The 27,482-nt window shown below is 37.9% G+C and overlaps 1 protein-coding gene across 2 annotated transcripts in view; it reads left to right on the forward strand.

Moving 5' to 3' along the window:
* The window catches only part of FARS2 (phenylalanyl-tRNA synthetase 2, mitochondrial), a 347,780-nt gene that overhangs the window by 229,113 nt on the left and 91,185 nt on the right, over window positions 1-27,482 (forward strand). For both annotated transcript variants that reach the window (XM_075213015.1, XM_075213017.1), the window contains one exon: window positions 15,649-15,809. In XM_075213015.1, the coding sequence (XP_075069116.1) occupies window positions 15,649-15,809 (161 nt within the window). The remainder of the gene's footprint in view (window positions 1-15,648; window positions 15,810-27,482) is intronic.

The raw sequence follows: 27,482 nt of genomic DNA on the forward strand, positions 1-27,482 counted from the left end.
ATTTATAAAGTAACAGATTAATTAGATTCCATAGCATAAATGCCAAACTGCTACAGTATCACAACACATGGAAAGTAGCACAAACCTGTAGATCAGAAATTTTGCATCTCCCCTCATGTTTTGTGGATGTATTTTAAAGATGAATACTGCAGACAATTGTGTGGCAGATGTGTTACAATGATTGCATGTGTCACGAACATGCTCCCAGCTGCCGTGACTTTGGGGTGTTTGCTGTATGAGGTCACACAATTCCAGCCAGCAGTCTCTCTTTACCTATCACACAGGTTATAGGCCTACTGAATCACCCCAAAGAGCGCTCACACCCCCACACACTTCAAGTTTGCCACTGCCTGTTGAATACAGGCAATAAGACCCCAATATACTGTCCCACACTTGTACACAAGGCTTCTAGCTGGTCACAGACTAGCAAGACCCACACCAGCAAGGAAATGGTTAACTCTTCACACCTCCAGACTTACACACAAATGTAAATACAAGCACGCACAGCTTGTTAATCAAATGTATCACACACTGGCATTTAAAGGGTTAACTTAGCCGAGCTATGTGATTAGAACTGTTCCTGGATACCGCCAGTACCTGTCATTTACAACCCTGGTGTGATTTCTGCTCCTTGGTATGGAGTGGCACCCAGATTTCCCAAAATATGAACAATGAAGACATTTTCCTTTGAAGCCCATATTTCTATATACCTGTATAGGCTTTCAAATGTGGTCTTTGTCTCCAAGATTCTCACATAGACATCTGGCTCACTCATTTACATTTAATGGTTCTTTGTGGTTACACTACCTATTGAAAAGAAGTCAATTAGAATACATGATCAAAAACAATGGATGTCTGTGATCTGCATATCTTAAGCAGGTCTCCTCACAAAAGGGTTTGCTCAACCTAATTACCGCCTACTGGGCTAATTGTTTTCCTTTTTAAAAACATTTGGTCAAACATTTATCTGAGTTGAAAATCAGGTTCATTTATGTATCAATGCAATATTTTATTTGGGTCCTGGCATTTAATATTCTATTTCATCATGTCAGATTTATGCTCTCATCCTGACAGCATGTGTGACCAGGTCTAGGAGGCTCTGAGGAACCCCAGCTGCAACTCCCTTTACCTACAACCTTTAGAGGGCCGCAGCCAACATAGCATTACTTGTTGGCAGTGGAACTGCTAGATGGAGCTGCTCAGCATTTCACTAGTGCTAGAGCAATAAGTGTACTGAGCATCCAAGCCTCCCTCCTGTCCATATGATGTCAGGATTCGAGACATGTGGAAGAGCAGTAGATGAGCAGTAATTACTGTGCTGTATGCCTGATTGCTTTGTATTTTTTGTATGTTATTGATGTGCATGTCATTAACCCTTTCACACAAAATGTTTAATCCTGCTGATTTACATTTTTAAATGTCGCGAAAGAGGTGGAAGGATCTTAATTTTTAATTACCCCCTATCTCCAGACTGCAGCTATCAATGACAGACATTGTGCCTGAGTCATTAAGGAATGTATCTGCCGGTTTTGTGCGTGTCGTTTGCAAAAAATTACTCTGCACATGCTCAAAAGTGGACTATACACAACAGAACTTGGCCAAGTCAGCTTCAAGCACAAACGACACTTACTACAGCCTACAAGTTAGGGAGTTAACGGGGTGGGGAATAAGCGGATTTACATAGACAATATACAGTAAGGTTGTTCCCGTGCAGCCACGTCAAAGTGAAACTCAGATGCACACAGATGTATGCTGGTTTTGTTCCGTATCTCTTGCTTCAACTGGGGGGCTAATTTAAGTTACGACAGCTGAGTTTGATGGTTTTTTATGTACAGTAGACATTAAGGACAACCTAATAAATGTTTTTCCAAGGGGGAAAAATATATTTTATAAATAAGGAAATAAATTCCCATTTATAATCATAAATGACTTTATTATTGACAGGTAACATTAATTGCTAAAAAAAATTCCTGTTTCCTGTGCATTCTTTTGAGCTTTTATATTCCATATACATATTGTATGTGTCCTGCAGTTCAAGACTGAATCTTGTTTGTGCAATATAAAGTACTGGAATGTTTCTGTATTGTATTGTCAAAGGAAATTCAACTAACGTCACAGCGTGACATCACAAGGGAGTATGGCCTACTCTCCTGGGAGTCTGGGAGACCAACATGGAACTTGTGAATCTCCCTTAAATCCCGATAGAGTTGGCAAGTATGCCTATACATCCCTATCGCCTGATTACAAGTACACATATTTCTTATACTTGGGAGACTAGCTACTGGCAAAGCATGTTGAAGCTTGTAGTTTCACAACACCTGAAGAGCCACAGGTTCGCCAGACCTTGAAGTAGCATGTTATGTAGACAAGAGTTGTAAGGTGAACCTAGTTGGCATATCACTATATAACTGATGATTTTTGTGTAAGGTGGGTCGTGCCACCAGACACATACCATGACTTCTTTATGTAATGTTAAAGTTCAGTTCAAACATGTTATGCTTATTCTTTACCATATGCCAGTTTGTTTTGCTATTAATTTTCCTTTAAACATAAAAAAGCTTGTTATTAAGTTACCTACCAAAGTTCTCTACAAACGACTTTAGAATGAGTTCCTGAATCATGAATTCCATACACTCGTGTCTCTAGGTTAAGCTCCTGTGTGTTCTCTTTGGTCTTTTCATTGAGTTCTGCATCTGCTTTTATCACACCACACGATTCATGTCATTTACTGTAATTTAACAGACAAGTGTCTGCACATTTCAGTGAAAAGATTCTTTTCCTGTACTAAGAAATTAATGAAGGGAAAACCCTCAGCAATGACACATCATTGCCTTCAGTATTCTTGTATATCCTTGTACGTGTTACAACAAAAATGTCAAAAAGTTTTAAATGGTAGTTTCCTTTTTATCTACTGAAAAGTTTTTGAGATCTTTCCACTTTTAGATTAGTCACCAGGATAGTAGTGTTCACATTTTGGTGATATATTTACAGAATATGTGTGTGTATATATATATATATGTGTGTATGTAGTAACAGAGAGACCTATTTAGGGACAGGTGGGGTCCTGGGAAGTCTACAGGTACATGCTGCAGAAAGGGTTAATCCCTCTCAGGACCCTAGGTTTAATACCCACATGTACAGAATAGGGTCTAATGACATAATTAGATCAAAGGGCCTGGTGTATTTAAACATGTCTTTGCAAATCTAAGGTGTGACTGATGCTGAACAAGTGGGGCAGTGGCTAGGGAGCTGGACTGTGTTAGCATTAAGGTCACAAGGTGGTGTATGAAACTTGATGTTGTTTACTGGTGTCATCATGACGAAAGTACGAAAGGAAGTTGTTTATTGTGAAGAATCATGTGTGCATCACCTAAGGGTGCCCATGTCACTGTATACACTGTGTGTGTGTGTGTATATATATATATATATATATATATATATATATACATATACTCTTTTGAAGGGTGAAACTGGTTGGATTAGCGTTATATTTTTCAACTTTCAACACCAACTTTGGCAGTATTCCATACTCAACACCTGGAGCTGCCACAATCATTCAAACATTGCCCTCATACACGCACGCTGCGACCACAACACGACTTCATCACCAGCCGGCAACACAGAGATCAGCCTTGGAAAGTAGACGTCTCCGACGGCACCCACGAGCGAGCAGCACGACCCGCATTCGGGGAGGGAAGGAGTGCCCGGACTATAGGAGAGGAATGTCACTACGTGAGTTATTGGGAATTTTTCCCACAGCAACATCTGAACAAGTTTGACTTTAACAGTCTATTTGTTGAACTATACATTATTGAACCATTCTCAATTTTCTTCATATACTTTGCATCATCCACTGGACGGACCTACTTTTGCATGGAAATAAATTGCATATCTGCACTTCATTTTTATGTCACTATTTTTTCTTGAACTGCTTTAATTCTCTACTCGCAGTCGACATCCTGCTGTATTACCAGCATCTCAATACATTGCTGCTTATGCATGTCATAACTCTGTATGATATTCTGGCCAAAATTTTTATTTATGATATCACAATGATACCTATCACATTAATGTTTATTTATCTGTAACATACATGCCATTATACATCTTCATGCGCCCTAGAACCTATTATACCATATTCTAATAACCTTTAGAGGGTGGGAACTCCCCCTATCATCATGTAGGCTCTACTTAGTGGCTGCACTTACATCCAGTAGGAAGTGTGGCTTCTCCGGTGTATAACTTATGTCTAGTGTATATACAGTGTTTATATGTTTATACAGTGTAAGTCCCATAACTCTTGCACCACATTATTTACATTAATTAATTCCAACTTGTGTCAGGTGAGTCCTAGGTCTCCCATGGCTGCTAGTGCTTGGGAAAGACTTGCCTTTAAAGTTATGTGCAGGTAAGCCTTTAGCCCAGATAAAAAGCATAGCATTTGATCATGTTAAGACTGACTAGAATGGGAAGTCTCTGGTGTGAGTTGGTCAGCTTAACATGTATTGTAATATGTGGAACTAACATTCCCTGTTTTTAATATAGAAAATTAATGAGTACAGAAGTAACTATGTGTTTGGAGAGTGCAGAGTATCCCTGTTTTCATATATATATATATATATATATATATATATATATATATATATATATATATACACATACATTATTTATGGATGACATTAGACTACTTCCTGTTGCCTGGCCCCTCCCCATGGAGCAGCCATTTTACTACATGTACCACATATTGCCAGCGCCTCAGATACAGTGCAGCTGGGGGGGTACATGCACCACCCAGGCTCTCAACAACTATGTGTGCTGAGCTCTTCCAATCAGGGCTCAGCACACATTCCTCTTACGTTCAACCGTCTGTACTTGGAGAGTGCAGAGGATCTATGTCTGTGTATATATATATATATATATATATATATATATATATATATATATATACATATATACATATATGTGTATATATATATTCGAGATGTGTGCTGTCCCTCGTGTTTGAATTCGGTGTCGGTTCTAAGCCAGTTTTGTGTTTCAACTTTGCTACTGTTTTTGACAAACAAACTGGAAGCGTTTTGGATCTGGATTTAATTAAAAATTGTGTCCAAATAGGCAAAATAGTATCATTTCGAGCTGTTTTTGCTCCCATACTAGTGTTAACATTAATTTCCAGTCATTTCCAGTCTATTTTCTAATGATGTCTTCGCAACGTTTCAAATTTTCAACAAATTTGACTAAAGTCTGCAGCAATCTGGCTGGCTAAAATTAGTGACAGAGCAGTGGCACAAATACGTTGCACTTTAATAAAAAAAAATACAATCCCTAGACTAGGACACAATAATTGATCTGGCAGCATTGCAAAAAAGCACTTTAGAGATCATAAGTACCTTAATTGAAAGGGGATTACTTTTCTGATACCTCTCTACTTTCTGATCTACTTCATAATCAAAAAGAATGTAACAGAGCATCCTTCATAGACACTTATGCTACAGAAAAAGGCTGCGTCATTTGGATGGACAGTGATAGAATTAATACAGTTAATTAATACAGATATTGATAAAACTAAATAGAAGAAGGAGGCCTGCACCTTCATCTATTTATGTACTATGCACTTATCATTGGGTAGAGTTTTCACCGGGAGCCAAGAGTACTGCTCTTCAAACATCTTATTTTATTACTTTTTCTAAAGTACTTTTTATGGTATGAGTAAGGTAGATCTGACTGTATAGATATTAATGTGTGCCGTAATGCTGCCCTTCTGAATCAAACAAGGGTACTCGTCACTCATATATATATATTTGCAAATATATAAATGTCATATATAAAATATGTCATATATATCAATATGGTATGTATACATAATACATATATGTCATATTAGTGAAGTGTAAAAAATATGTAAACCAGGCCGTACATATTGGGCTTCTCACAGAAGTAAGTATGTATAATTCACATTGATGCAGATTTTTTTTTGTTTATTAGATGGACATTGTCTGCATCAGTAGACATTATTTAACAGATGATGAGACAATAAGGGCACAATGATAAATGGTGCAAGATGGCATTGTTTGACATATAGTGTTTGGGTTTTGAGGACGCGTTTATCAACTGTCTTCCCGTATTACTTTTTCTTACTAGTAGAGGTCGTAGCCGTAGTACTACTGCCATTACTGGTACTGGCTGCTCCGATCTGTACAGTGATCCATGGTTGCCAAGAGGGGTAATGCTACTTGTAGACGCCTGCCACCACACCAGGAGAACTCCCAGTGAGATAGGGAAAGGAAGGAATGTTATCTTACAATTCTTATGACACTGTTCCACAATATACTTCTAACAAACAAGTTTTATATTTTATCGGGGGGTTGTGCTGCTCTTAGTCAAATACAAGAACACTCTGTTTACTTTTTTGGGTGTGTATCTGTTGCTGACCCTCACACACAAACAGCCTTTTTTAAATATAGATTTCACTGAATGACCCTTCCACTATAGAGTATTGCAAAATCGAAATAATTAGAATATTCAACATTTTTGGAGGGTGTGCTGCTCCATGCTGAATCTCACACGCAAAAAGAAATAATATATATTGATAAACACATAACACATGAGTTATGTAAGACATCTAGGGTGAGCTTTTTTCATGAACTGTTGATATGGTGTGATAAAGGGAAATGCAAGCTAAACAGATTACATTTTATGCTTTTCTAATAACTGTCTAATTTCCATGAATTATTATACTAGTAATGCCCTAAAATGTGCATGCAAACTGTAATAGTAACAACATTTACTAATCTGTGATTAAATTATCTAATACCATATGACTTTTTTCCAGATCTGTCCTGTTTCTCCAATTCCAACTGTTTCTCCAACTGTACTCAATACAGTATGTAAATGTGTATATTCTGCTGTGAATTATGCTATTGCAGTGTCCAATGGCAGCTGTCATACTTTGACATTATACATGTCCCCAAATAAGCTAAAGAAAGCCCTGCCCATTATTATTATTTTTGTTGATTTGTAAAGTGATATGCAATGGACAGTAGGGAAAACAAGGCATATATGAAATAGGGGCAAACAAACTTACAGTCTTGTGGGAAACTGGCAAAGCTTAAAAAGAGGAGAGTCTGGGACAGTGGTGAGGGGTCCCAGTGTGAGTAATATAAGTGGAATATGGTAAGCTCTAATAGGGGGATTTTTACAGAGTGTTTAAATACTTGAATTCTGGGCAGGGTCACTGGTAGGAAATTCCATAATTGGATAGTGGTACAGAGAAGTTTTGCAGGTGGGTGCAAGAGGTGGTTGTCAGTGAAAAATCAATGTATATGTCAGAGATAGATATAAGTGGGTGGGAGAAAGAGTATTTCAAGATAAGGCTTGAGCTATTTGAATGGGTGGTGTTGTTGAAGGCTTTCTATGTGATGGTAAATAATTTGACTGATGGAAAGTCTAGAGCTTGGGGAATAAAGCAGAGGGCAGAGTCAAGTGTGACACCAAGGCAGCAGTGAGGGAAAAGAGGCTGTGACTCTGGGAGGAGGGTAGATGATAACTTCTGATTTGAACATGTTGTCTTGTATGTAGTGTTGGTACATCCATGCGGAGATAGCAGATAGACAGATAGTCACATGAGATTGTAGAGAAGGGAAGAGTTGAAGGAAGGAGCAGTAGATTTGGGTGTCGTCAGTGTAGAGCGTATTGGGTAAAGGGAGTTTTGTTGGTGCATCAGCAGATTTATTCTGCCATAAAATAGTCACAAGTAGAAGACGGAGTGGAATACAATACAGTAATACAATGCTCTACTGAAAAGGACAGAGTACCTTGAGGAGAGAGGTCAAAATCCTGTATTGACAAAGCCCTTGTCTACTTCCAAGAATAAAAAATATACCTGTGTTTATACCAGATAGAAGTTATTTTGAAAATTGAGGTAATCTGGTTCCTATGGGGACTGGAGTTCCCAACATTTTAGAAGGGGAACCACTGATCCAGAGTAGGCTTGTATAGACAGATAATTCTATAAAATATAGGTACGTGTCTCAGGTGCAGACCCATAAAGACAGCAGGTAGAAGGGACATTAGAATAGATTTTGTTGAGTCGAGCAGGAGGGCAGTACCAACAAGACCTATAGCTTATATTCTTGATTTTGACTAGATGTGAAAGATTTGTGGGCTAGAATAACAATCTTTGAACACTTGCCAGGTGTAACAGATTTTGAGAGGTCACTTTCCCTCTTAATGGTAAAAGGGTGAGAGATAGCATTTAAGGATTAGTTAACAAACTATATGTGTGTGACACCTGTACCTAGACATGCAGTGCTTGCTGTATTAATAGAGTTTCAGGGTGTCAATCTCTGGCAAACTGGGGTCAGTAGATCAGGCACTGCAAGTGTCCCGGACACTAGAATCCCATGGTTTTGTAGTCTGCAATATTTAATTGGAAGTTTTCTTTAAGACTACAAGTCACAAGAAGCTTTTACAGACCTAAAAATAATATTGACAATTATTGTTATTGCGATTATATTTGTTAAATTATATTTTCATTGCTAGAGCATATTTACATGTGGCTTTTTTAAAATGTCATGCAGTGAATCAGAATATATTTCTGAGACGGTAGAATCAATAACCCCTGTAAAGCATTGTGTATTTTGTATTGTATCAAATAGAGAAATTGATGTCATAGTAATATGTTTGTCCCTTGCATTCATTGAGATTGTTAATATTACTAGTTCCACTTCATAAACTAAAAGCTAATCCATGGATCTATAATACATTCTCTAAAAAGTGTTTACTTACGTTGCCTTTCAATTTTACACTTTACAATTTCAGATTACTATTTGTCCCAAACATTTTCTTTTTAAATGTTTTTCTCTTGAACTCTTAATACCTATTATATTTTACATAGTTTCTATAATTCCAAAAAGAGCGACTAGCGCACGGGAACATTTTTGGATGGAAAAATGTGTTAAAATATAAATGTCTGCGCTCTGGAAAGACTACATGCACTATGAATCCATAATTACCCTTTTTCACATATCTGTAGCCTTAGTTCAACGTGTCTATTAAAAAGTATGAGAATCCATTTAGGGGAATGAAATCAATCTGAGCATCTTATAAAGGGAACATACATGCTTTCAGTATGATTTTGTTTATTTCAAGAAAATGTATCATGCAGAGTAGTTGTTTATAAATCAACAGTTCAAACTATAAAACAGATTGCACAGTTAAATTGACTTCAAAATTGTGTGGATTAAAACATCTAAATTAATCAGCGTTGTTTTCTAAAGTGAAATAACATTTACTAGATTGCAGCTGTTGCACAATTCAATTGCTGTTGTACCAATCGTTATATTGTAACCATGGCAACAGAGTTCCCCATGGCCAATTAAAGATCCTGCCCCCTTTGATTAACTAAAAATAAATTATAAACACAGTGCCACAGTAAGTTTACCAAACACATTGAAAGGGGCACTTTTTCTGATACTACGGAAGAAATTTCTACTCACTTTTTCTCGCAACTCTTTGGTGCCCTAGGAAAAATGAGCAGAGATTTCTGTCAAAGTCTCTGCTGCAAAGTGTCTCCGGAACGTTCGCAAGACACTTTGCGGCTAATTGAATTTGCCACAAAGCCTATCCCCTTTAACTGCTCTCTTTTTTAATTGTTTCATATTCTTTTAAATCTGCAAAGCTGGAAAGGTATAATTTATATCTGATTTAAAAAAGCATTTACATATTCTACAGTTGGAGCAAATTTATTTTACATAAACAGCGCAATCCAGTGTCTGTCACTCAGTATGTCAATCACGGCATTGAATTATGTCAATTTTCAAGGGAGAATGTGCTCCAGAACTATCTATCTTTCTGCTGTCGGGGAGCATGGTAGACAGTGGTTAGCAAAGCACTGGGGTCATGAGTTTAATTCCAACCAGGACCCTATGTTGTGGAGTTTGTATATTCTCCCTGTGTTTGCTATAGTTGCCTCTAACACTCCAAAGAAATATGCATAGGTAAGTTGGCTTATGCCGAAATTAACGTGCCTGTGTGTAGTAGGGAACATAGATGACAAGTCCAATGAGGCAGTGATTGATGTGAATTATATTCTATGTAAGCTGTTTCTTAATATGTAAGTGCTATATAACTGCTAATAAATAAATATCTTATGCAGGATTAAATGCTAGGGGCTGAAAAAAAAGTTATACAGAAAACAATGCACATATATAATATAAAATAACAAACTAATCAAGGTTAATCCCTTGAGGCTTTCCTCACTCCTGTGCTAAGCCTATTTTTGGCTGGTCACATTCCACTATCAATATCGGTAATATGTTTATGCAATACCCACACAAATTATGAAATTGAATTTAAGAAAATATAATTAGTTAGCTTATACCTTGTCACACTGAAAAGACAATCTACCCAAAATGACCCCCAAATTTTTTTTTTATTGAAATTGCAAGAAAGTGAATTAAAAACAAATGTGTGGGTTTTTTTCTAACCAGCACCAAGAAATAGTTTGTGGTTCTTGCGTCACCTTTCCAAAATAACAAAAAGCAGGATTCTACCCATAGGTTTTCATAATAAAATTTGCACTTGAAAATTAAGGATGCATTGTGGTTTTTTTTTGCTAGTTTGCACTGTCTTTAATGAAATGCATACAATGTGTAGGAATAATATGGTAGCCTAACAAGACATACCATTTTAAAAACTAGACAACCTTATGCTTCAATTGAGGACACCCCTAATTTTATTGAAGCCATCATGGTGGAGATCTGGCCTTTAGAATTCTCCCATGTCTGGGTTTCTTAGCACTTTCTGTAGTATAGAGTGTTACCTATTAAGGGGAGGCACATCATTTGAAAGAGGGGACTATCCTCTTTCAAATGATCGGTCTCCCTAGATCAGGGGTAAGCAATTAATTTCTTTCGGGGGCCACATGGAAAATCAGATCTGTGTTCGAGGGCCGAACCAAATTTATAAAAGGCCATTATAAAGGGCCCATCATAAAATGCAGCAAATTATATATAAGAATCATTTACCTGTTCAGTGGGAGAAATCTAGTCTGTCTTGGGCTTGAACAAGTGCACTGAAATCTGGCGGAATATCTGAGGTGGCTATGCGAAGGACAGCTGAGAGGTGGTCATCAGTGATACAGGATCTGTGTCTGGATTTGTTGAACTTCATCACTGAGAATGTCTGTTCACATGTGTAGGTAGATCCAAAGAGGACTAGAATTTTCAGAGCATGTCTCCTCATGTGTGGAAAGTTCTCCTCTTTGAGTGATGAGTAAAACTCAAGCAATGGGACAGACCTAAAGTGCGCTGCCAGAAGTGTGTCAGACTGCAAGTCAATGAGTTCCATCTGAACATCACTGGGTGCATTATCCACATTGCAGCTGAAGGGAGAAGAAACCATGTCCATTTCACTCTCAAGTTTTTTGAAGTCTTGAAATCGCAATGAAAACTCAACATGCAGTGCTTCTAACATGGATGAGTACCTCCATCAATAAAAACAGTGACCCACAGCACAGCCATCAATAAAAACAGTGACCCACAGTACCAATATCAATAAAAACAGTGACCCACAGTACCACCATCAATAAACACAGTGACTGGAACCCCCACCTAGATATTACCCCACTATACCAGAGCTCTATCCGTCCATCTGTCCATCTTTAATCAACATCATGCCGGGCACAGCAGGGCTGAGGGGCAGCGCGGCATGATGCCCGCTGTCCTGTGGTGATCCGCATCATGCCGTGCTGCCCCTCAGCCCTGCTGCACCCGGCATGATGTTGTCTGTAACGGTAATACCTAGATTCTTGGAGCCAGAATAAGTGCTACCAAGCCCCTCCCACTTCCTGGGCTCCTTAATATTTACTGCAGTGTCAGGGGTTATTTTCTTGTGATCACATGTAACTGAGGGGACTCCGCTCTTTCAAAAAGGGGACTTGCTCCTTTGAAATATGTGATAATCCTGATTCTGTGGGTGCCAGGATTGGGGACATAGGGATTTTTTTGTGCCCTCCCCATCCTCTGGCTTGTTACAGTTATCTGTAATGTAGTATCACCTCCCGTTGGAAGTAACTAGCTGTGGGGGACGTTTAAGTTTTTCCTCAAATTGAACTTGTCCTCAGTATATACCTCAAAAGTGCTAAGGAGGAATCTGAATCATCCTTAGCAGTGAAGAGGTTAATTGCCAATATGTCACTCTAGAGTACATCAAAATTAACAGCAAAGGAATCAATCATCTAGCCTTTGATACAGTGAAGTGCAGATAAAGTACAAAAGCTTACTTCATCATCATCATCATCATCCTTTATATAGCGCCACTGATTTCGCAGCGCTGTACAGAGAACTCATTCACATCAGTCCCTGCCCCAATTGTTATCCACCATGCGTCAAATGCTCAAGTACAGGAAATTGTACTGTTTGTGCAGACCTTTCCAAAATAATTATCAGGGTTGTCAAGGTCTCTCACCTGTGTACATCCTATAATGCATTTAAAATAAGATAAAAATATACATTTTTGTGATTGATTTAATTGAGAGTGATTTACTTTCTTTCTGTGCTACAGTTTGTTTCTTAGATGTGCAGCTCACTAGGATTTTCATTTACTTTTTTGTTTTTTTACAAATTGATTCACTCTTTTATAGTTATTGACCAGAGCAGATGGTGGTGTGTATTGTTGCTTAGACAGGCTCTGTTGACCAGGCGCGGGCTGGGAGGTATCAGCCCGGGGGGCACACAGGCGGCCGCATCACATGACATGCGATGCGGCTGCGTCGCGGCCACCGGTAATATTAAAAAAAAAAAAAAACATCCACGGGGGGAGGCGGTCGGCCCGAACAGCCGCTAGACTGAGCGGCCCGGGTGCCCGGTCCAGCCCGCCCCTGCTGTTGGCCATTGCTTTTGGATTATTGCACAGTATTGGTACTGTCCTGGGACTAAATTAAAGACAAACACTTGTCACAAACCCCCTTTTTTTTTTTTTTCAAAAGACTGTTTATTCCTAATTATATACACCTGAGAAAGTTATTTCAGTCAAATAATGAGTGGAGTGATCTAGACATGGGAGCCACACTTTGCTAAAAGACAGAATTCTGGTGATACATTGCATGTGACAGATGCTCCAAATCACAGGAAGATTGTGGTCCTTCCAGAAGGTGCAGCACGGTGGCTTAGTGGTTAGCACTTCTGCCTCAGAGCAGTGGGGTCATGAGTTTGATTCCCGATCATGGCCTTATTTATGTGGAGTTTGTATGTTCTCCCCGTGTTGGCGTGGGTTTCCTCCGCACGCTTCTGCTTTCTCCCACAATCCAAAAAATCATAGACTGTCGTGTGTGTGTTAGGAAATTTAAACTGTAAGCTCTATTGAGGCAGGGGCTGATGTGAGTGAGTTATATAAATAAATGCTGATGATGAAAGTGACCAACTCACATGCATAGTTGTCACAATGTGAAACAAATAGTGAGAACTACACTGTGACTGCGCTCCTATCACATGGCTGCTGTACTTTTCTAAAAGCAATGCACACTTTCCCAAAACAATAATAATAAATTGTACAATACTTGTGTTATGAACATAAACAACCCAAAAAATAAAAATAGTGCATAACTGAATACTAATATGCAATAAACAAAGCCCTCAGGATCTTCTTCAATTAACACTGGTGACGTTCCAATTATTCCTCTTGATGGCCAACTTGTGAGTACTTTCTCCAACTGAGATTATAGGAGGGAAGGGAAAAGGCATGGATTTGGGAGGGGACTTGAAAGACCAATTTATAGTTGTCCTTTTTTATCTTAACACATATTTAGATTCAATCGAATGGTGGCCTTAATGATAAGCTCTCTGTTATGTACCCAATTGTAAAGTGATCCGGAATTTGCTTGCACTATATAAATAATGTTGATGATGATGATATTGGCAGAGCGGTATAACAGACCTCCCATGATTGGCTGCCTGGCTATTAACTAGCAAGACTTACCGAAACTGAATGACGTGCTCCTCAAGAGCAGTTCATCTATTCCGGGTTTTTTTCTCCTTCTGGATTAAACGATTTCCATTGGATTACGTCTGAGCAAGAAAGATAGATTTCTGTTAATTACTTATAATGGCTCAGCATTTTATACATTTTGTGGTGTTTGTAGGAAGATAATTTATAAATATGGAATCATTTATTTGATTTACTGCGGGCAAATCTTATATTTGATAATTACAGGGGAAATCTTATATTGGATTATTATGGGGCAATCTTTATGATTATTAGGACGGGGCAGCACTTGTACTGCACACCTGTGGCACTACAAGCGCAAGTATCCACTGGGGTCCCCGTGCATAATGGCATTGGTAGTTTTCTTTATTTCATAGATTTCTTTTTTTTATTTCTATCAGGCATGATAGATCAAATAGCTTTGCCTGTCAGAACGCTTTGTTATCTTTTTACAAATAAGCAGTAGTTTGCCACTTCATACATTGCCTGAAATGTATTTTTCCCCATTGTAAAAATCGGAATTGCGGGTTCAGATTTGTTAGTTTTGATTCATGCACTTTGATGTATGGTTTGGCCTTTAGTAAAGCACATGAAAACCTGTGGTTTGGCAAAACTGTACTTTAGTATATTTCCCCCAAACACTTTGTTGGATCTTCAGATTGTTCAGATCTTGGTTGAGGCTTTCTACCAAAGGAAAAAAATTTGCATAATAAAGCTGGTTATATCGTTTAGGGATGTTAATAAATATTTGGGCTTTGGAGGTTGCCATTTAAATTTAAGGTTAGACTGGAATATGTTCTTAATGGGAAATGTTTTATTCCAGTATTTAGTAGCCCAACAATGCTACATCTCTGAATCTCTGTAAGCAGATTTGGAAGAGAGGTCATGGGCAATGTGTCAGTGAGTAGGATGTCATATATGTATAATGCTGTACTTAACATAAGCCACTTTCCTGAAATAATCTGGTTAGACCTGCTTTTCATTGCCAGAGGATCCATGCTAAAGGTTAAATTTAGGAGGGAGAGCTAGCAACCTGGTCTTGTTCTATTGGATATTTGAAAGGAGGCACAGAGAAGGCATTGGCAGTGATGGTTACGCAAGGATCATCATAGAGGGCTATGATACCGTTCAACATAAATTTCAACATAAAGTCCAGTCCTCCTTGGCATCATGAGCCATGTTCAAGGAGGAGGTTTTTGTTTTTTTGGCAAAATGAATTACCGGTAGCTCTATCTCTCGCCTAGTATTATCTGATGTTTGACACCCAGATATAAAACTATTCATCGTGTAGATTGTTTTCATTTAATATAGTAATAAATTAGGCATACGTGTAAGTAAATATTAATTTGTAATAAGGCCATGCAAAATCTATTTTATATACTTTTCAAATTCAGACTGGGGAATTAGGAAATATCATCTCCATGCAAACAGTAGTCTTTATTTCCAATTTGGAAAGGTTCTAAATTATCGAAACCTTGGACATTTCTGAAGTTGAAGCCTACTCTATTGATTGCTTTCACAATCCGTTGTTTACATAAGTTTTGGAACCATCAGATGGCAATTACTGACAGATTTCCATGTCTCTTAACTTGTTCAAAGTGCAATTAACATTTTATCTTAAATCTTTTACACTAAGCTTCTGGATTTTCTTGTTTTTGATTGCAGCTGGTGCTCATGACAAAATTGGATGGGCATTTGGTCTTGGATTAGAGAGACTGGCAATGATCCTGTACAGTATTCCTGACATCCGCTTGTTTTTGAGTGAAAATGAGCTCTTCCTGAAACAATTCCATGTGTCTGATATCAACAAGAAAGTGCAATTTCAGGTAATCCATGCAAACAAAGCCAATACAAGAAATATACATTTTGATTACACAAATGACAGAAAGAGATAGTTCGCAATGTTGTAAGGAAAACTATGTTAAGTAGCAAGTCCAAAATCCATTTTATGCTCTGAGTGGAGAAAATCTTGTTTGTTAGACTTAAGTAGTAGTTTCCTACATTCTATATATAGACTAAATATATTTCATATTGTAAAGTATTTGATAATAGCACCTTTATAAAGGTCATATTACATCTTAGCTTAAAGCCAATCTCTCTGAATATATCATTAATTATCCCATAAAGAATGGTATTCTAAGAAGTGAATATAGATTAGAATATCAGGGGGTAAATGTATGAACATGCGGGTTCTTCAACACCCGCGTGTTCGGCGATTAAATTTCAAGCGGCGCTGCATTGTAAAGGGAAACTTCCCTTTCCAGTGCAGCGCCGCTTGAAATTTAATCGCCGAACACGCTGAACACGCGGGTGTTGAAGAACCCGCATGTTCATACATTTACCCCCAGGTCTTGTTTGATGTTTATACTTTTGAGGCTCGCCCTTAAAAACTAGTTGAGAGAGCATTTATAAAAAATCTTTTTGTGATATTCAGAAAGATATATTCACAAATGTTAAAGGCCAGTAAATGTTCTATAGCTATCTCATCCTACATTCAGCGAATCACAGTTAAAGACAGATGTACACTGTTTGTGTATGTATTATATATTCCCTTCCATTTTATTTAATCCCCACTCCTGTCCTGTACTTGACAGACAAATGTGGTTCTGGGTATGTTACTTTGGTGGAACTCTATTGATGATATGTAAAATTTGTAAATGTTTTGATAATGGAGACATTTTGTGTATTTTCTGTTAAAAAAAATCACTATGTTCAAGTCAAGATCAGATAACATGGCTATTTGACCCCCCAGGGTTGTAAACAATGACCGCAACTAGTTGCTTCTTGTTAGCAGTCAGCTCGTCCCAATCTATATATCATATGGTGAGAACCATGTGACTAGATTGGTGTGCCTTTTCTATCTTGCATTATTCTCAAGTGAGCTGGGACATTGCAAACAAGCCTAAAATATTGTAGTGTTTAGTAATTCTTTCTTCATGTCCTTTGCTAATGGAAATGTATACACTGTGCAAATTCACAGACAAGGGGCATGACCAGAGAAATACCAGCACCAATAATTAGAGACATAGTGAAAGCACCCTGAGTCCCATTGTGTCAGGAATGCGCTCCCAGCATCCATGAAGTAGATATTTACTGTAAGGGGTTACTAGGATTTCGGCATTCAAACTTGCATTCACCTTTAGCAATGGTTATATATTGGCTGAAACACCTCCAAAACAGTTCTCCCACACCTTTATTCACCTATTATATGCCACCATCTTCATCTCTACTAATAATAATAGTTTGACCTTGTTATGCCTAGTAGTGAAGATTGTTTTATTGCATTATATAACATTCAGAACGTTCTCACCATCCTCCGAAAGCTCTGCTTCACTTTCTACCTCCATAAATTCCTCAGAGATGTAGGCAGTGGTGCTGCTCCAACGATGCCATTTAGTTGAAGTCCTCTGGCGGTATTTCAAATGCACTACAACTAGATAGTATATAGGTTTTGAACTGTGTAATTGAGTAAAATAACCTAAGGAGGTTAAGAGGCGGGGTCAGGAATTTGATAAGCTTGCCTAAAGAGGTAAGTTTACAGTGAATGCTTGAGGGTTTGGAGGCTAGGGTAAAGTTTTATTGAACTAGGGAGGGAATTCCAGAGAGTGGTTGCATCCTGAAAAAAAGTCTTGTAACCAGGAATTGGAGCAACTATGAGAGGCATAGTTCTTGGGCAAATATGTGAGATAGTTTGAGACAAATGAGATGTTTGTTGCTACAGTTCTCCTAAAAGTCTTAGGAGAAAACCAGTAAGAAGGGGATTACAATAGTCAATTGGCGAGATACCAAGTGCCTGAATTAAAATATTGCATGGTCTTCTGTGAAATAAACAATATAGACTATAAGCTTGCTAGCAGAACCCTGTTACATTTTTGTTTGTCTACTAATACCCATTTTTTTATTACTGTGTTGTATCCCAATTGTACTGCAATGTGGAGTATACTGGAACTATTTAAATAAATGTTAATAAATAATTTGAATAAATGCATGTATAGTCTGTCAAGGATGACACCAAGGCAGTGAGCTTGAGGGGTAGGGTTTATTATTGTATTATCAACAAAAATAAACATGTGAGGTAGGTAAGTTTTCATATTTTAATGTGGCTCATAAAGCTTTCTGTTTATTGTACATTTTTAAAATTTAGCATATAGAGGTGAAAGGCTGAGGTAACTGTGTTTGTTGTATGGGGTAGGGCCAGCCTGCTTAAAATTCTTACATTCCAAAGCTCCTATACACTCTTTAAGCATTGCCCTTGTTGTTAAAATGCAAATATATTGTGAATATTGATTCAATATTCAAAAGTTTCATTTGGTGTAATAAGAAACCCAGAATATGCCTCATTAAACTTCAACTATTAAAATCATATGGTGTGATTGATCTACCTAGCGTATCCTTGTACAGTCAAGCGGCACATATGTATTATTTAAGTGATTGGATCCAAAATACTGAAACTTATACTTCACTGGATGGAAACTTCATACCTGGCATTAATTTACTTTTCTGTTTTAACCTACATGACCACAAAGTTCCAGACCATATACAATGCAACACCCTCTTAATGTCCACATGTAAATTATGGCACCAATTACATCATAGATTCTTAATCCTTATTCCTCCATCACCTACCTTTCTAGGTAATCCAGATTTTTAAAGCTGCGAGGCTTCCAACCCCTTTACTATGTGGGACAGAGAGGGCATTAGCGCTGTTTAATATTTGATACATTCAACGTAAGGTTTCTACAATGCCAACACTATGTTAGCATAGTGGTGAGAAAGTTTTCTCAGCTTGATTGGGATAAACGATTGGATATAATTCTCGCTACACCATTTCCAAAATGTAGGGCGATCTCTACTCATTATAATATTCTACCACAACAGTTTGATTATCAAAAAAAATAAAGTCAGGTTTATCACAATGGACAGATCATTTCCCAGGTCTAACAGATGAGGACCTATTGCATTCCTTGGCAGACTCAATTAAAACTCTCCCAGCTATGACATATAAAGAAATGTTCTTAATAATATAGCCTATTTGTTACCCTTTTGCAGATGCCAAAGTGTGGTTCCCCAAGGGCACACTTGGTACATTGTTTTTGGGATTGCCTACGAATCCCAATCCTTGGAACAGGTATGGAGATGTTCCAATGATCATCTGGTGAACTTTTTCCCCAGTGTTTCCCAAATGTGCAATTATTGGGATATTACCTAAGGAATAGAAAGTAAAAAAAAGTTGTGAAAAGCTATTCCTTACAGTCTCGGCTATAGCTAGGAAAAGTATTCTCCAGGTCTTGGTCCAAAACTCACCTCCTCCTTTCTCATTGTTTAGAGATAAACTTTTTCATGTGTTTCACATGGATTGGCTTGAGACCTCATTGCATAAAGAACACAGTTTAAAAGAATGTCTCACTATTTGGGAAAGCTTTATTGACATTTTATCAGAGACAGTGAAGGCACAAATATAGAAATGTTTTTGATCTACTGCATGGTATGAGTTATGTGAATGTGATGATGACCTGCCAATTACCTAGGGGAATGTTTGAGTGATTCCAGTTTATTGGTTATAGACTTCCATGCGTCTCCTCTGTATAGGATGTATGGATATGATTTATTATGTATTTGCTTTCATTATCTGTAACATGCATGGTTAAACATATAAAGATTTTAATGTCTAGCAAAAAGTCCACTCTATTCATCTTAGCTTTCAGCCAATTTGGTATACTGCAATGCTAGTGAGAATGGGATGATTCAGTTGGTAAGTGGGTACTAAGTGGGTAAGTAGTACTTTGTACAGCCCTATGTGCCAAAAAACTGAATTGTAAGATGTGCTGGGTAAAATGTTATGTGCTATTTAATAAATATTTAATAAATAAAGTAATATACTGTTTGATTTTATTGTTTATTCTAGCAAAATCAAACGTAAAGCTAAGAGATAATAATATATACCTAGTAGAAATACATATTAACAAATGCTTGCGTTCTGACAATAATGCATGGGGATGGGTTTTGGCAGGTTATGTTTAGCCATGATTGTTAAAGTACAGTGAACTCACCTGGAAATCAGACATCTATCATACAGAAAACTGTTCTAGCGTCTGCACTTTGGTTACATTTAAAAACTGAATCTGAGTTGGTCAATGCTCCTTATCTCTTCCAGACTAGATTGATGTGTCACCTTTATACTCCACTCAGTGCATCTTGCCTTCTAAGCAGCTTTGACATTCTGTAAAAAAAAAAGGCTTTTGAAAGTGATCCTTTCTACCACCTCCTTTTGCAGTCACTCTCATGGCACTGACATTTTGAGAGAAATATTCTCCCTTATGATCTAATGTCAGACATACACATTCTCTTCATCTCCTTTCTTTTATATGTCCTCATTAAGTGCACAACACAATCCCCCTATGATCATGTTTTGGTGAGCAAATACAAGTCTATTGTTCATCATTAGTCATGCATTTATTTGCCATGTGTGTTAACAACGCTGTCCTCCTACAAATATAACATGCTGTGATAAAATGGTTTTATTAATATTATTATTCACTTACATTTATATATCTATTCTAATACCATGACTGTAGTTGTTATATAGAGCCTTTGTTTATTTGAATGTGTTATTTACTACCTGAGGTTTTTTTTTTTATTGGGAAAAAATAAATTATTTACAGTACTTTAAGAGATGGAAAGGATGAACCAGCTTTCACTCTATACTAAAATGCAATATATCTGATTGCTATAGAAACCAATCCTGTGGTTAAAGGAGAATGTATGTCAAAAGTGAATTGAATTACAATAAGAATGCATACTATTTATATATGTTGTCCATTAGCTGTGGTAATATCCTTACATCTGTGAATTTTATTTGGCCCTTCTTTGTCCCCCCTAAACTATAATCACCTAAAATTTTACATTTAGTTAAATATCTATTATCTGATAGCAGCTTCCTTTGACTCCTACCACCCTTAAGGGATACCCATATGACCCCATTCAGGTCAGCATCCAATGATGTTTATTTGTCTGCACTTGTGAAGGCTTGTCATAATTCAAATCCAGAACACAGCAGTGGAAATGCATTGTAATGCACTACTGGTGATGGGGGTAGCAGGCTACATCTGTACAGGAGAGACCAGCCATTAAAGGTAAACTAAAAAAGGGATTTCACAGCTAGATATACAATGTGTTACTTATGTCATATATTTGGCTTTCCAGGTTTTATGAGGAAACAAAGTGGTGGGACTGGAGGTAATGGCACATATATAACATTAGTAACCTACTGGAAAGACTTGCATACTATGCAGTGTAAATGTCACCTCATTAATAAAAGTTCCTCCACTATGAGGAATAATGATTTAAATAGGTCAGTGTTTTAAATGGTTGAAATGTAAAATGTTGTTTAAGTTTATATCCATATTGAGCGATTCCTTGTTGTACCTTAGATCAGGGCCGCCATCAGAAATCATGGGGCCCAGTACGGGCCCCAGTATAGGCCCCTGCCATGAGCAACAGCGCAACACAAACACAAACACTTACCTGGGGGCTTACTGTCTTGCAGTCCGCTGGTCTCCACTACTCTGCGCTGATGTCTTCAGCCTGGCTGTCACTGTAACAGCAAGGCACCAGAATGCGATCGCAGGGGTGGAGGAATCATTCCCCTGCGATCATGTGATCTGCCTGTGACAGCCAGATCACATGATTGCAGGGGAATGATTCCTCCACATTCTGGTGCCTGGCTGTCACCAGCGCAGCATAGCGGAGACCAGCAGACTGCAAGACAGCGGGCCCCCAGGTAAGTTTGTACCCCCTGTACCCCCCTGATGGCGGCCCTGCCTTAGATACTTCATTTACATTTGAACTTGCCCTAATAAAGTAGAAGGAGTTGAGGAAGCAACAAGGCTTAAGTATAGTATATATTATAATATTTATTGGTTACTGCCTTAAACAACCTGGTTACATGATACTAATTTATATTTAGTTGTAATAATGAAGAATTCCTTAATGAAGGTGGTTTTACCCCATGATCAAGTTTTGTGGGTTCTTTTAGGTTGTTGCAGTAAAAGGGCATCAGGATACGTATCCTCAGGTAGTTGGTTACATCAGGGATTTCCTAATTTGAGGCTCTAGGTCTAATAAATTATTTGGTAGATTAACATACACAGACTGTGCAAAAATTAGATCCCACATTGGGAACCCAATGAGTACAGCATTTAACCACATGGAGTATTGGTCAACATGGACTGCTATTTGGTGGTATGCCATACTGCCACTTATCCTGCTGCTTTCATTGTTTAATTATCAAGTTCCATTCACTTATATTTTCCAGACCGCCACTTTTGAATCTCCACTTCAACCACTAATGCGGGGTATGTGTATCCGCACTTAGATTGGATTGTGCTCTATTTTTAACAGCTACTTGCTGCACAATAGAGATGTGCTTCTGTAGCTGAAGTCAAAAGGACTATTGGGCTGCACAGAAACTCTGTGATACTTTGCACTTGATCTTGCTAAAGGTGATGTCACACAAGTACATTTCACAGTAGTGGCTGTGCAGCTTCATAAGCATTCATGCCTAATTTGTATATCATCTATTGCACCTGGAGAGGTACAGCATTTAGAAATCTCACATCTTCTGATGAGCGGAGTGCTGTGTATGACAGGTTCTGCTCAAATATAATGTATTTCAGATAGAGAGCATTTTTTATTGAGCAATTTGGACACTTCCATAATGCTGCTGTCAACATTTAAAAATATGCTAAAACGATTAAAGTGTTTCTGTGTTATGTAGCTGGATGATAGGGTACTAAAATCAGCAATATTTTGCTTACCGTAATACCCAAAAATGCACGCAAGTACAAATCACCCGAGACTCTGATGTGACTTCTCATTAAATTGAATCCCTCCATAAGTGGGAAAACAATAGCCAGCCATATATTTGTGCTAGTGTACATAACACATATATAAAAATTCAAAATATTACAACTGTTACATGTAATTTAAGAACCCCTTATAAAGATGAGCAATCGTTTGCACCCCATGCTTTTCAAAATTCTATTTCGCATCACACTCAGCAAGCTAGTAGGATAGAAGATTACCATGAGATATAGTTCAAAAAAATTGTAGAGTTAAGATTCACTCATTTCTGATTTAACCACTTGTTGACCACCATCTTTATATAACCAATCCTATCAGATGTTCCTGAAGCTTGATACGATGTTTATAAATCACCTGTCAACATGGCAGCCAGCTTTTCATGTGGCAGCCAACATTAAGCAACTAGGCTGTTAGTGATGGTATCCTGTCAAAGATAGTGTGCTCCTTAAACTTTTGATTCAGTTCACAGGCACCCAATGAGCGGAACAGGGCATTTAGTCTTCCATCTACCCATTTAGCACTGCTACTTACTGATTTGATCAAGTAGAAAGTTCGACAGCATCCCTGGCTTTGGATTAAAGTTGAGAGACATTGTTGAAAGCTTATGTAAATGAGTGCTTGTAGCATATCCTTTTGTACAAGAGGCATGTGCTTCACATCAAACAACAACTTTAAACTTAATTTTATGTTCCATAACAATCAAGGAAGTGTTACTGAGCAGCAGTTAAAATGTACTTGTGGTTCATGAATCAACTTATTAAAACCGCATCACAATTACATTTTATATTTGTAGTATTTTAAACAATTAGTGTTTTGTATACTACTTCACTGTGGAATTTAATCATGCATAAAACAATTAGCAAAAGACTGCTTTTCTAAGGTTAATAAATACAGTGTATAACTCAAAGCTGAACATGCTGATCCACTGTTATATTTGTTAATGGGAAATGGAAAACTGAACAGTAGCCAAGTTAGTTACCTTGTGTTTCACAGAATGTCAAAACATGTCATAGACTACCATTTGGTATGATATTGCTGTAACTTATAGGGTTGGTAATTTAGGCCAAATGCTGGAATGTTCCATTTGTAGAAACCAGTAAAGGTCACTTACAGATGCTGCACATTTCATTTATAAGGAAGCATTGGGCATTTAAAAAGCACCATAGCCCCACTTATGTCATGGTTGTAGGCTGTTATGACATTCCAAATGCCAGGTTGAAATGTTTAAAGAAAAGACGTAAAATTGGCAGTCGTGTTAAAATAAAATTGAAGGCAGTAATGTTTGCAGTTATTTACTTGTTTCTTTAGTAACTTATTTCAGTCTAAACCTGAGAATCAGTTGCCAGAAGTTTGTTTTTTCCAAGCCTCCGGTACAAAATGTCTTCTAACCTGAGTTTACATTACATTTTTTAAACTTGGCTAACTGCCTTTATAAATTCTACTTTCATTGAATATTTATATTATTTGACATGTCTTTTTTATGTAATCTTCAGCAACTTTGACATTAATACCTATAAATTGATTAAAACAACTTGTGCAATACTAACACAGCAGGATGTGTCAAGTCTTAATAGATCACACTTATAATATAACCTGACATGCTTTGATTTTTATGCTCTGTTTACACTATAGAACTGAATGCCTGCTGATGGTGTTATCTTAGCCACCAATTCCTCTCTGGCTTCAGTTTCACAGCTGGCCTACATACCTTAAACTGAAAGGGATGTTCCACCTAAAAAATGTAACTATATACAGTGCATTGTGGCCAACTTGTTCTCCGTTCTCCTCTCCCATCAATCTACCATGCAATCCAGTGTCCAAAGATGCTGCCCCCAGCTGCTTTCATACAGTACAGGATTGTGTTTGCTGTGTGGAAACTACCTGCAATTAGAATTTTCATTAACTTATTGTAGAGGTGCCCAACTCCAGTCCTCAAGGGCTAATAACAGCTCATGTTTTCAGGATTTCTTTATTCACGCACAAGTCAGTTAATCTATTTGGCTGGGTCAGTAATTATCCCAACTGTTTTTGCAAAGAGAAATCCTGAAGACATGACCTGTTGGTAGACATTGAGGACTGGAGTTAGCCACCCTTTGACTTACTGCTTTTCCGGGCCAATCTCAGGGGATCTGCACACGCATGACCTGGCTAGCTGATTCATGAAACTGGAAGGGCTTTCAGCTCCACTATAAATAAATTTTAGAAAATAGTTATAAAAATGAAAAGAAAAAAAAAAAGAAATACAGTCTTATCACCAACGTTCACCCCTTGATGTATAGGGCCAAGACCTATTGACTCTGAATTCACCCATTTTGCTGGCCATTGGGGCTTTCACCCAATGATAAATATGCCCCTGTTGTTTGTTAAAAAGTGCTAGTTATAGGCATCAAACCAGGGTTCCCATGTCAAAGTGAGGTTTATTTACACATGAGTATTACTAGCAACTTTAGAGGACATGGAAAGACTGCACATCCACTCTGATACATAACTTGCGTGTAGATCCCAAGCTTACTGAACATGTACACAAGCTTGTATTTGAAACCATTCACACTGGGCTTGCACGCAGAATCAATCCACACTGGTATGCAAGGTGTTACAATTTATCCATTCTGATCATATACATAAATATATATACATGCACATAGAATATTTTTCTTTTGTAAATGTAAAACATTTTGATTTGCATTTTATTCATCCCCTCTAGATTTTTTCATACACCTGTCATTATTTCCAAAATCCATCCTTTCGCCAACAATCTAATATTTTCTCCTAGACTGAACTCCCACTTCATCTGATTTAGCTTTTTAAGATTATCCTCTGCCCCTGGTATCATATTGTGAGTCATAAGATGCTCTGGGATTACTATTATTATTATTATTCTTTATTTGTTAGGCACCAAAAGAATTCTGCCGCTCCGTACACAGTGCAAACAGTAGACTATACAGGGTGAAACAGTATTGAACAATACACAAATAATTAGAGATGCTTACTGACCCCCGTGTTTTGGTTTTGGTTTTGGTTTTGGATCTGGATTACCGTCGTGTTTTGGTTTTGCCAAACCGCCATTGCGTGTTTTGGTTTTTGCTTTGTTTGGTTTTGTTTTGCTATTTTGTTCAAAAATCAATGTTTTTGGTCATAAAAGAACCAAATTTAGTGCTCCACCTGTTTCTTGGATAAGTAATGTAGTGGTAAAGCTAATAAATGATCAAAAAAACAGTTTAATTCCTGGTAGGCCTTCATTAATTCTACACACAACCAGATTGTCTTCCTCTCCATCTATGCATATTGGCAATGCAGCCATCGTCTTTGGGTGTATATTACACCCTACACTTATAGTCAAATATGTAAAGAAATGGACAAAGGCAGTTTGGTTTCTGTCTCTATAGGCCCCCCTCCACTTGTAGAAAATACCAAAAAAATTCAACCGTTATAGACTGTACAATATTAATTGAAATGGACAAAGGCAGTTTGGTTTCTGTCTTTATAGGCCCCCCTCCACTTGTATAAAATACCCAAAATTTCAACCGTTATAGATTGTACAATATGAATTGAAATGGAGAAAGCCAGTTTGGTTTCTGTCTCTCTAGGCCCCCCTCCACTTGTATAAAATACCCAAAATTTCAGCCGTTATAAACTGTACAATATTAAGAGAAGTGGACAAAGCCAGTTTGGGGTCACTCTGTCTATGACACCCTACCCTTAAGGAGAAATTGGCCAAACAGCAGCCTTTCAAGACGGTACGTGATATGGAAATGCCCCAAGTCCCTTTCCTCTTTGGTGGCAGATTGCACCCTACACTTAAATAGAAAGTTTTAAAAAGATGTTATCGTCATCATCTTCAGCTTCATCCTCACCCTCATCAGTGTGTACGTCATCATCACAGACTATCAATTCATCGCCGCTTGAATCCGCCATTAGAGAACAGTCAGTGCTTGGATGTCTTAGATGGTGAAGGCCTTCCTCGTTTAAGATGTAGTTCATTTTTATAGACATCATTTTCTCAACATTTTTGGGAAGTAACCTTCTACGGCGATCACTGACTAAGTTCCCTGCTGTGCTGAACACTTGTTCAGAGTACACACTGGAGGGTGGGCAGCTTCAGTATTGCAAAGCAAGTTTGTACATGGGTTTCCAAATTGCCTGCTTTTCTTCCCAGTAAGGAAAGGGACTGTCTCACATTTCCATATCAATTACCTCTTGAAAATAATCCTCCACCATCCTTTGCATGTTAATACTCATATTGGATGGAGTTATGGGCAAGGTCACACATTTTTTTGAAAAATCCTTCAAACCAGCCCAGATGTTAAACTGTTCTGGTCTGCCCTCTGCATCTTCCCTGCTTCTTTTTTGAAAATTCTATTTTTTACGAGCAGCAGCTGTGTCAGGATTTGAACCCAGGACTTCTATGGACTGCTGCTCTGCTGACTGAGCTATTCTGGCTGCTGGACAGTTCCTTGCCTTTATTTGGTGTTCTATATCAATTCCAGTGATCTCCTGATCTTCCAGCATGCCTTGGCTCCACCCCTTGACTTCCTATAAAAGTCTGGCCAGTTCCTGTCTCCAGTGCCTGATTATTGTGCTCTGTGCCTGTGATCTAGCTCCTGCCTCTGTTGCTGTTCCTGTCTAGCAGCATCTAC

Source organism: Mixophyes fleayi, chromosome 5, assembly GCF_038048845.1.
Source record: "Mixophyes fleayi isolate aMixFle1 chromosome 5, aMixFle1.hap1, whole genome shotgun sequence".
Taxonomy (NCBI): domain Eukaryota; kingdom Metazoa; phylum Chordata; class Amphibia; order Anura; family Limnodynastidae; genus Mixophyes; species Mixophyes fleayi.